The sequence below is a fragment of the Chinchilla lanigera genome, unplaced genomic scaffold (genome assembly GCF_000276665.1).
Source record: "Chinchilla lanigera isolate Chin_1 unplaced genomic scaffold, ChiLan1.0 scaffold00154, whole genome shotgun sequence".
NCBI classification, from domain to species: Eukaryota; Metazoa; Chordata; class Mammalia; order Rodentia; family Chinchillidae; genus Chinchilla; species Chinchilla lanigera.
The window spans coordinates 892,511-904,206 of record NW_004955555.1 but is presented as its reverse complement, the minus strand read 5'-3'; the positions used below and the strand labels follow the sequence as shown (position 1 = coordinate 904,206).

The 11,696-nt window shown below is 53.1% G+C and overlaps 1 protein-coding gene across 1 annotated transcript; it reads right to left on the bottom strand.

The window, feature by feature from the left end:
* Positions 1-3,800: 3,800 nt before the first annotated feature.
* Rabac1 (Rab acceptor 1 (prenylated)) lies at positions 3,801-6,280 on the bottom strand. Its single transcript, XM_005412402.2, has 5 exons — positions 6,106-6,280; positions 5,601-5,813; positions 5,271-5,368; positions 4,101-4,202; positions 3,801-4,032 (listed from the first exon to the last, which is right to left on the bottom strand). Exons 1-5 carry the CDS (start codon positions 6,159-6,161, stop codon positions 3,944-3,946), a joined length of 558 nt encoding a protein of 185 aa, XP_005412459.2. The 5' UTR covers positions 6,162-6,280; the 3' UTR covers positions 3,801-3,943.
* Positions 6,281-11,696: the final 5,416 nt, after the last annotated feature.

The window sequence follows — 11,696 nt, the reverse complement described above, 5'->3', positions numbered from 1 at the left end:
ATGGAGTTCAGGAGACCCCAATTTCTGTTGCTCTACACTTGTCATTGAGCCCTCATTATGGTATCCCAAACTATAAATTTCAGTTTCTTAACGTAGCTGTCACCCCAAAACAGGTTAGACCCTATTTGCCCTAAGGTAGGACCGGGAGTCCCAGTGTGATCACTCAAAACTAGACAGTTACACCGCAACCTGTCACCCGTATTAGTCTCTTTCCCATCTCAGGGACAAAATATGTGACACCTGTAACTTAGAAGAGAGGTCTATTTTGGCCCATGGTTTCAAATTGTTCAGTACATTGTTGGCTAGCTCCAAGGCAAAAATAGCATGGCGGCAGGACATAGCCAGGACAGCTGCTCACCTCACCAGCCAGAATCAGAGAAAGATAAGAGAAGCGCTAAGGACAGAATACACCCTTCCAGATCAGGCCCTACCTCCTAGCAGTACAGGAACTCATCAAAAAATTAATCTGCTGATGTATAGTGTCCCCATGATCCAGTTACCTTCCAAAAGCTCCACCTCTGAACACCTGAGGCTTTCGGGGGACATCTTAATTTGAACCATAATACACCCCAAAGCAGACCTTAGCATCCCAGCCCAGATAGGAACCCGTCTCTGACACCTCCAACCACTCCAGTTCGTGTCACTTCCAACAGATAAGAATCCCTTATCTGTCACTTAAAATGCGACAGCTGGACCCACTGTGTCTTTAACCTCAAACTATGTTAGCAGGCATTCCCCAAACTACGATATGAGACACCCCCGCAAGGTGCTATCACTTCTCGCTAGGTAATGAGACCTCCTCCCTAGTCTCTGTTGTCCTAAATTACATAACAGGACTCTCAGGCTCTGTCCCCACCAGCCAGAACCTCAGAACTCTAGCCCACTGCAGCTCCAAACTAGGCAGCATCACCTGTCTCTCCTGCCTAAGGTAGGAATGACGCTTATTGGGTGGAGACACCCTACCAAGGGGGCCCCTTATCTCGTCACCCGAAAACTAGAGTCTGGATTCTCTGCCTCACCACTCAAAATTTGCCACCCAGACACTCGGGCCTCAGGAATCCTAGTCTGTGTCATCTGACCACTCATCTTAAATTTGATAATAGATCCATTCGTTACCCCAAACCAGAAGCCAATGCCGTCAGCCCAAACAAGACAGATTCCCAAACTGTCACCTCCTGCCAGCCAACCAAACCCCTGGCGCTCTCCACAAAATAAACAACCAGACCTTTAGTTTTGTCCCCTAGATGAGAGAACAAGCCCTCCTGTGTGTGATTCCAAACCAAATATTTTAATCCCAAGGTCATTTGGAGGAGACAGGTGGGGAAATGGGCCCCCAGTCTTCACCAACCCCAACAGAAGCTTCTAGTCTCAGCCTCTCAGTGAATCAAGGACTCCCCAGATTTGGCCTTTGGGCTGAGTGTCAACATCCCCCTACCCTCAGCCAGCCTGCTGACTCTGCGCCCCAGTGATCTGTCTCAAGTGTGTAGTCACCTCCAAATAAGACAGCTGGGCTGCAGGGTGTGGTGGCGCACGCCTATACTCCCTACGTTCAGGAGGCTGAGGCAGGAAGATCTTCGCGAGTTCGAGGCTAGCCTGGACTACAAAGTGAGCTCGAGGCCAGCCTGAACTGCATAGCAAGACCCCGTCTCCAAAAAAAAAAAAAAAAAAAAGAGATAGCCGGACCGTATGAGACGGGCATGGAGATTCAGTTTCCCCAGGGAACACTGGCACTGAGACACCAAACAAAACACCTTGTGCTACCCCAAAATTGGTCCCTGGCCTTTGAGTGGACCTGGGTGACTTGACTGGGCCTCAGGCCCCGCAGGTTCCCAACCTGCTGTGTCTCCCAGGTAGAGTCAATTTCTGGTTCCCTCTCCGGATCAAATCGAGGAAGCACTTGTCTGCCCTCTGGTGGCGCATGCTGGAAGCACGTCCTCAGTTGGCCATTCCAGCCCTGTGTGGATCAAGACGCCCAGCCTCCTGGTCTTCCCCGGGTGGCCAAGGCCTGAAACCTGGAGGGCATCCTTGCCTGTTACCCCCCTGAGCTCCCACATGCCAGTAGCCAAACTCTGTCCCTTCTCTTCAGAATCTGTCTCATGTCCTTCCTCTCCACCCCAGGTCCCTACCTTGTCTTCCCTGGCTTGATCATCCTGATCTCACCCCCTCCAGCCCATCCTCCACACAGCCCCAGAGGAACATTTCTAACATCCCCGCCTGGCCCTGTCTCTTCCTTGCACGGAACTCTTCTGCGGTCTCACATTACCTTAGGTTAAAATCCGAAGAACATGCCCAGGCCTGCGGGTCCTGTGCCATCTGGCCCCCAGGGTCCTCCCCAACATCATCCCCTAAGGCTGCTCCCCTATTCCCTTCACCTCGGCCTCAGTGACAATGACGCCATCGTGTCATTGAGCAGATCGGACCTTGGGGCCTTTGCACTTGATGTTCCCTTTGGGCAGAATACTCTCACCCTGGATTTCCAAGGGGCGAGCTGCCCCTCATCCCCTAGCAAAGCGCTGCCTCTGTGCTCTAAGCGAACCCACCCCTCCTCCAACTACTCTCTAGTCTCACCCGCCTAGGCCCTTTGGATTGGCTCCGGAGGTATTCCTGAGGGCTTCCTGCTGGTAGCTTGAATAGCTTGTGTCTCAACAGCGTCTCCCACAAAGGTGAGCTCCGGGAGGGCAGGCCCTCATTTGCTTATAGCAAAGCTGCCTGCACAGCACGCATGCCAGCGTGCCACAGAAACAGAACCCAAGCCATGGGTGTGGCTCTCTCTCCCCTCTCCCATCCTCTCCCCTTGGATTAAACCTTTGCGCTGAGCTACATTCCAGCCCTTTGAAGTTTTTCTTTTGAGATAGAATCTGTCTAACTTGCTATGTGTCCAGGCTGGAATCACGCTTGCGCAGTTCCTGCTTCAGCCTCCCAGAGCGCTGGGAATGCAGGCATGTGCCACCGTGCCTGGCAAGGACAGCACAGTAAGCCGAGGTCATGTCCTGGGACGGGCCTGTGCGCAGCTGGTTCCCCGGCCGGGGTCTGGGAACTTGGATTCGGGAGGCTCTTCATCCCCGGGTAGGTGTGGCTCACCACGTCCAGACTGCTTGTGCAAACAACGCTCCTTACATCGAGCCCAGCCTTGCTCCTGGGAGTCTGGACTTTTGGAACACAGATGTGCTCAGTACCTGGACGCCAGGTACTGAGACTTAAGACTTTACAGGTGTTGTCACAAGTCATTGCTAGAGGGAGGAATTAGGAGAAAGCCGAGCCTGGTTTGCTCTTAACTTGGGGGTATCCTTTCATGATACTCACAGCTCTTAGGACAGCTATGCACTAAATCCTGAGTTCCTAGCACATCACTGAACCTCAAGTCTCTTCTTTTTTAGATGGAGTCTCACTGTATAGCCCAGGATGGCTTCGACCTACTGATCCTCCTGCCTCAGCGTTTTTTGTTGCTGTTGGGTTTTTTTTTTGTCTTGTTGAGACAAGGTCTTGCTGTGCAGTTCAGGCTGGCCTTGAGCTCACTTTGTAGCCCAGGCTGGTCTCAAACTCACAACAATCCTCCTGCCTCAGCCTCCTGAGTGCTGGGTTTACAGGCATGCGCCACTACGCCCAGCTTTTTTTTTTCCAGCCTCCTGAGTACTGGGATTACACACATGTGTTACAATGCCCAGTTTCCCTTCTCAACTCTTCTCCTCAGCACTTGACCTCTTATGATATTTTACTTACATATCGTACTCCCTGTTTTCCCCATGCCTGCTGCCTTCCCAGCATGCCCCTACAGAGGCCCACAATGACACAGGGAGATATTCGCTGAATGGCAACTGTAATGGCTTTATTTCTAAAGGCGGAGCTCCTCCCTGGATGAGTCCAAGCAGCAGAGTGGTCCAGGAAAGGGATGGACAGGGATGGGGTGGCTGGCCCAGGAGGCCAACAGGTCTCTGTGGATACCTCACACAGGCTCCATCTGCAGCTCCTCCCCATCCGCAGCCTCGATCTGGTGGAAGGCAGCGTGGGAGCCGATGACAACCAGAGTGGCTCCTGCAGAACAGGTGGTTTAGGGCCACGCGCCCTCACCTGGTCTCACCCCACCACGACCCTGTACTCACCTAGGACCCAGAAGACAGCCGAGCCTGCACCAGCCAGCCAGAAGAACGGGAAGGAGATGCCTCCAGCCAGAGCGTACTGATGCGCTGGGCTCACCTCTCGGCCTGAGGGCAGATAGCACTGCCTAGCTGTTCCAACCCTGACCCTCGGTGCACCCTCCCGGCTGCCCCCCGACAATCTGGTGTCACAAGCTCTGGAAGCTTCGGGACTGAACCCAGACCCCTCATGCCCTCTCATGCTGTGTCCCAGCCGCATCCTGTTCCCCCAATGTCCCTGCACCACAAAATATAACAAGCCTCCTCAGACCCTGCCCCTGCCCTTCAGCCCCCTTTGCCCTATAAAGGCCCAGCCTCCGGCTCCCTAGCCCAGGGCCCACCTGCACTCAAACTGGCGGCCTCAGGGCCAACTCTGACTTGAGGATATGTTCTTGGAGATGTTTCACAAGATTCTGGTTTGTGGCCAAGAATTACACTGAGTGATCTCCCATAAAAATGCAGCTTTCTGGCCTCTCACATAAGACTGGAGGGTCTGGTCTGCATGCTCTGGTGACCGTAAGCTGTGGCTGTGATTCAAGGGCTCCTTCCATAGCCTTCCATGCCAGCCCATTTTTCACATGACCTTGTCTTAGGTCTGTCTGATGGATTCCAAATCTCTGTCCCCATGGCAAATCTGAGATTTCTCCTGGGTGAAAGCTCCCCTGACATCTTTCTTCCCACACATCTTAGTAGCATTCTGGGGCCCTATGGGTCATAGGCCTCAGCTTTCCTCTTTGAGAAGTCTCAAGATCTTTCCGGTCCCACCCCAGGAAACACCAAAGGGAACTGACAGACCTAGGCCTGCATAAGGTCGCCACCTGGTGTCCAATGTGAGTAGCTGCGGCGGGTGCTTCCCGCAGAAGTTAGCAAGGAGGAAGAGGAGAGGGGTGGGTTCACCTCAGAGGAGCCTGGTGATGCGTGGGTTCCAGGGCGTCTCATTATGGGTTTGAGGAATAGCAATTTGGGGACGCTAACACTGGATGTGAGGATCAGGTGTGTCTGAGATTTTACAGATCGGGCTAGCAGGTAGTGTACAACTAGGCTTGGGCAGACTTGGGTTCCAAAGACTTCCGTTTGGGGCCTGAGGTTTTCATTCCAAGAGAACTAGCAGTCCATCTGGGCAGGGTATTCTCTTACCAAAGAGCACAAGCTTGGATTGCAACGTGCGCAGATAGAGAATGTAACAGGCACCAAAGAAGACGGCCAGAGCGACCAGCAGCATGGGAGATGTCACCCTAGAGGAAGAGGGCAGGGAGGCAGAGGTCAGGCATGTGGGGACGGACTAGCCAGGGGACCCTGGTCTTGAACACTAGTGGGTGGAGGCCAGAGAAGGCTGCGTTACATGTGATGGGGGGAGTAGAGACCTGGCCCTTGGTGACAAAGTAGCAGAGCTACATGGAGGCCAGGTGCTAGTGGGGCGGGTCCATCTGACAGGACAGGCGGAATGGGGCGGGACGGGGCACTCACACGCAGTACAGGATGAGGCCCAGGAACACGAACACATAGTTGCTCTGGTAGTATTCCACGTTGCGCACCAGGCGCTGGCACAGCTCGCCCAGGTTGCGGGGTCGTGAGAAGCGCTGCTGGTCCATGAAGGTTCCCCAGGGCCGGATGGTCGCCCGTCGCCGCTCCAGCCACTCCCGGCCTGCGCCAGAGGGAATCAACTTGGGCAGCAGGGTCCTGGCGAGGAAACGGGGCAGGTCAGCTGCAGATCGGGATGGGGCCCAGACCCGCGGGGAGTAACGGGGTAGCGGGGGCTGGACTCCGGGATCCAGGAGGGTCGGGTCCCAGGAGAGAGCCAGGATTCCTGGGTACCAGAGAAGCAGGGGCCTGGGGACCCAGCTCTAGGGTCCCTGAAAAGAAAATCGGGGGTGTAGGCTTCTGGCTGGGGGCTGGGACTCCCGGGATTCGAGCGAGAAGGGGACTGGACTCCCGCGTCCCGGGTCAGGGTGACTGGAGCCGGATAGCTCACGTGGCGCTCAGCCCTTCTGCCTCGGCATCCTTCTGCTGGTCCTTTTGGGCTGCCATGTCTGCGCTGTGCGGGGTACGATTGCTGTAACGATTGCCCTGCAGACCCGGCCGGCTCCGCCCGAGCCTGGCCTCACCCGGCGGAGCCGACGTGGAGCCGCTCCCAAGCCGCAGGGGGCGGTAGTTTGCGCCGCAGAGCATTGTGGGAGTTGTAGTTCAGGCATCGTCCGGCCGGGCGAGCGCCCCGACGGAGGTCTGACTTGCAAGGCACCTAGGGAAATGTAGTCCCGGAAAGAGGGACGTGGGGGGGCGCTGGGCATTGTGGGATTTGTAGTTTAAGGTGTGGAGTTGGGCAAGTGAATGACAGAAGAGGGTGTTGGGTGTTGTGTACTCCCTTGAGGGGTACTATGACCTCCGCTCAGAGCTGTCTTCCTGATTCTACAGAACATCTAGAGAGCTTGACAAGAGACTGTTCCTGGGACAAAGACCAGATGTTCTGGCTCAGTGAGTCTAGAGTGAGCCCATCATTCGCATTTTTAATAGCTTCCCAGGTGATGCTGCCATTGCTGGCCGGTAGATCACAGTTTTTGAGTATTAAGATTGTAGATAATTTGTGGGAATCAATTCCTTCCTTAAGAGGCTGGTGCTGGGAAGGGGGCTGTGATTGCTAGAGTGAAGCTCTCCCACCCCTGGACTCCTAGGGGCGAGTAAGTTAGTATCAGGGATATCCCCGCACCACTCCCACAGCTCGGGATCGGAAGGAGGCAAATTGGAAAAGGGAGGGGTCAAGAATTCTTGAAAGAGGGAATTATTATGTGGTATATATACACACACACAAGTGAGTGCTACTCAGCCACAAAGGATGTATTTGAGTCGTTTGTAGGAATATGGATGTACCTTGAGTCCACAATGCTAAGTGAAATAAATCAGACACAGAAGTTTAAACATTACATGGTTTCTCTTATATGAGAAACCCAACGTGTAAATAACTTAAAAGCAAAATCCTACACTAAAGATGATAGGAAACAGGAAGATGGACTTTGTGGAGATGGAAGGGGGCTCTCGGGATGGAAAGAGACAGGAGGGGAAGGGGAAGTAAAAAAAAATCAAGATGTAATATGTACATGTGCCAATACTGCACAATGAATATATTTATTATGTATTGCAAACATGCACTGGTACTTTTTTTTGAAGAGAGAATTATTCCAAAAAGCTGAAATTTTGGAGTCGGACACAGGAGAAAATCTGGGTGGTGGGACTTTGATCTAGTCACCTCTGTGTACCTCAGTGTCTTCACCTGGATAGTACCACATTAATGGGGTTGCTATGCTTCAGTCCAGTGCTGCATGTAAAATGCCCAAAAGAGCCTTGACATTGTGTAACTGCTCAATAAATGTAGTTGTTACTGACAGTACATTATGCATATTCTGGTTATTTCTACAGTTCAGTCTCCTCAAATTTAATACTAACATGTTAGGGGCTGCTTGGCCCTTGGAGGTCCCAAAGAGTGGCTGGTACCTGAGGCTTGGGACGTTCTTTTCGCAGCTCCCACAGGCATGGTTCTCTGTTTTTAACCAAATTCTTCCATGGCCTGCCCCTGCCAGGGTGAACTCTGGGAAACCAAGGGCAGAGCTCTAAAGGGGGGGGGCCCTGAGCAGGCCCTCAAGAAGTGTACCTGGGAGTGTCAGGAAAATCGAGCTCCCTACTGGGATGAGATCCTAATTCTCCAAAGCTGGGTGAAACTAGAGGAATATCCGAGTGAGGTTTTCTTTCTCTTTCTTTCTTGCTCTCTCTCTTTCTCTCTCTCTTTTGAGACAGGGTCTCTCTGTGTACTTAAGGCTGGCCTTGAACTCACTATGTAGCCCATGCTGGCCTCAAACTTGCAGCAACCCTCCTGCCTCAGCTCAGCCTCCCAAATGCTGGGATTAGAGGCATGTACTACTATGTCCTGCCCACTTTTTTTTTTTTAAAATAAGGTCTTGCTTGTAGTCCAGGCTGGTCTTGAACTCAAAATCCTCCTGCCTCATTCCCCCAATTGGTGGGATTATAGGCACGTGCTGCCATGCTCATCTTCCAGGTGAATTTTTCTTTGCCAGACAGGGTCTTGCTATATAGCCCAGGCTGGCCTTGAACTCATGGCAATTCTCCTGCCTCAGCCTCCCACGTGCTGGGATTATAGGTATGTACCACCACGCTCAGCCCAGGTGAACCTTTTAACCCCAACTCCTGTCTTCCAAGGTCCACATCCTTAGAGTCTGTGTTTTGGGGCCTGGTGAGAGATACTTCTTCAGGAGTGGGGGAAGATTGCCCCTGCCAAAAACTCTGGTGGGCAGTTGAGAGGCACCCCTGGGTGGGTCCCGGGTCCCGAACTGATCAAACAAGCAACTTTGAAGACCAGTTTAGCTGGTTTCTGTTTAGTTCCCTTTTATCACCCCAGGCTGTTAGTGTACTTTGCTCAGGTTTTCCAATCTGGGTCCAGCCTTGCTTCAGAAATCAAGAGGAACATGAGTGTACTATACACTTGAACATCACCAGAGGAGCAGTACTAGAGTGCAACGTGAGGGGGGTGCAGAGGTAACTATCAGAGAGCCCCCAGGACAAGGAATCTTGGGACCTGGGTTAGTGGCAGAGGTCCAGCTGCCTCTGTCCGTGCCAGCTGGGAGAGTCTGGGTTTGCCTGTGGTTATAGGAGCTGCTCATTTTTCTCAGAAGTGAGTGAAAGCCCTTTTGTTCCACAGCCTGTCCCTAGCAGAGGGCGTGCAAAGGACTAGAGGTGCCACAGCACGGCCATGGCAGGACACAGGTCTGCAGGGGAGGGGGATGGTAGGGTCCAGAGGCAGGGATGCCGGACGCAGGGGTTTTCCGAGTGAGAGGGTGGGAGGAGCTCTGGAGAAGGGACTTCGGAAGAGGAGGCCTTGGCGCAGCGGCAAGTGAGAAGGAGCCCTTTGAAGCAGGAGCAGTGGAAGAGAGGGCCCTCTGGCTCAGACTGTGCAGATGGGGGCGATGTGTCCCTGAGAGAGGGGCCTATGGCAGATGGGCCCTGAGGGATTGTGGGAGACAGGCACTGGCCCTGAAGCCTCCTTCCTGCCTCTTGGATTCCCAGAATGGAGCCGGGAGGGCAGGAAGATGTTAGCACAGACAACCAGAAACCCGGGCGACAGTCGCTGCTGTGTGACTGCAAGGAAGTCCCTTCCCTTTATGGGCCTCAGTCTGCCCCGTCTGTTAAGGGCGTGTTTTCTCCCTGCATTAGATGAGCACAGCAGTGTCTCTGGCATCCCAGGAGAGGCCATGCAGCTCCTCCCATGACCACCAGGCTGTTCTGGCATCACGAGGGGCCCAGCGCCAGCACACAGGGCCTCTGCCTCCCACCGCCTCCTGGCTCAATTCCGGAGCTCCTCTTCTGGGCTGCCTATGCGAGGCCCGTGCCCGCTCTGCACTCTCAGCATCCGCCTCTGTCCCGGCCCCCAGGCCCCTGCACCCGGAGGCAGGCAGGCCTGCTCTGGCCCAGCCCCTGTTCTCACTTGCGCCTCTGGGCTGCAGGAGAAAGGCGGCTTCCAGGGAAAGGGCTGAGTTGTCCCCCCAGAACGGCTAACACGAAAAGGACTGGCAATGCTGGCAGGTGGCAGGGACAAGACAGAGTGAGCGACCGGGGACCTTCAGATACGACAGGAAGCCAATGACACAGGGCTTTAGGAAGGGTCTAGACACAGCCTGCCACCCAGCGTCTCCACTCCCAGGTGGGCCTGTACCCAACAGAGACGGGCACATGTGTCGTGGAAAGACAGGTCGGAGCCAGGCGTGGTGTGCACACCTGCAGTCCCAGCACTCTGGGAGGCCGGGGCAGCAGGACTGAAAATTCCAAACCAGCCCGGACGACTTAGTGACTTAAGGAGACACCGTCTCAGTCCAAAAGATAGATAGAAAGCAAAATAAAAGAGAGATGACGGGAAGCCGGGAGATAGCTCTTTTGTAAAAGGGAAGGGGGCCAAGAACTGCGGGGAGAGGAAGGGCAGGAAAGAAGAATTAGAGTGTGTCCTGTGCCTGCACCAAGTCCTGTGAGGAATGTAATCATTATGTACTGCGAACACGTAGTGATAACAACCTTTTAAAATTTACGAGCAAGAGCTAGGGTATACATAGCTCAGTGCGAAGGCCCTGGGTTCAATCCCACTATTATAAACAAAAGAGAAAAGGGGCTGGGGATACAGCTCAGTGGTACAGTGCCCGCCTGGCAAGCACAAGGTCTCGAGTTCGATTCCAAGTGCCGAAAAAAAAAAAAAAGGAGAGAGAGGAAAATGACTGGAATATTCCTGTTCCTCCCCCAGAGTAGCCTCCCACCTGCAAAAACCCCAGGTGTGTATAATAGGAGAATGGGTAAACTGTGTTATAGTCACACAGTGGAACACTCCACAGGGGTGAAGAGAAACAGGCTACTGATGTATATGATGGTGTGGAAACGCCCACACGTGTTGTGGGGGACACAGAGTCACACACATAACTATGGGTTGCACAATTCTGTTTTCATAGCTGGGCGTAGTGGCACATGCCTGTAATCCCACTACTCGGGAGGCTGAGGCAGGAGGGTCGCCCTGAGTTCAAGGCCAGCCTGGACTACATAGTGAGACTGTCTCAAAACAATTCAAAATAAAAAAGATTCTGTCTTCATGAAGTTCAAGAACAGACAAAATAACATACAGTGCCAGAATCAGATCAGTGGTTGCCACTGGGGGCTGTGAAGGGCACTTTCCAGGTGGGTGGAAATGTACCTGTTGTCAGGGAGGGGATTACATGCATGCAATTTTAAGACTGCTGAGTTTTGTCTTTGCGATTTATGTGCTTTGAAGCAGGCATGGTGGTATACACCTATAATCCAGAACTCTGGGAGGCTGAGGCAGGAGGATCGAAAGTTTGAGACCAGCCTGGGTTATTAAATCCCCGAGCAAGACCCTGTCTCAAAAAAATAAATAATAAAATAAAAAGGGCTAGAGATGTAGCTTAGTGTGAAAGCCCTGAGTTCAACCCTCAGGACTAAAACAAAAACGAAAACCCAAAGATGTGTGTGGTTTGCTGTTAAAAGCTGACTTCAAAAAATAAATAAATAAAATAAAACAAAATAAAATAAAGGAAGCTGACTTCAGCAAAGCAAGAGAGACTGGCATAGTGGCTTGTTAGCTTTGGTTCAAATCCCAGAGCAGTCGCTCTTAGCTCCTGTGTGACTATGCTCAAGTTATTCCCCTCTCTGTGCCTCGGGCCTCCTGAAGATGAAATGAGCTAAGAGGCAGAGTGCTTACAAGGGGCATCTGACAGCACTACCATCGTCACCACATCATGGCCCCCAGGGTCCTCCTCCCCCAGAGGGCCTCCCCCACCCAATCCCATTCTTCTCTGTTCCTGTTCCGTAACCCCACTGCCTGGAGAGTTCTCCCCCTAACTTTCACGGCGTCTAAAACGCCCTGATTCAGCGACTCCAAGATCCTTGGACTCCTAAGCGGATGCCAGGTTAAACACTCCCGAGTCACCCAGGATGTGCGCCAGCCAAAGGGACACGTCCCGCCCATGGCCCAGCCAGAAGGCAAGCACGACACGCAGCCCACAG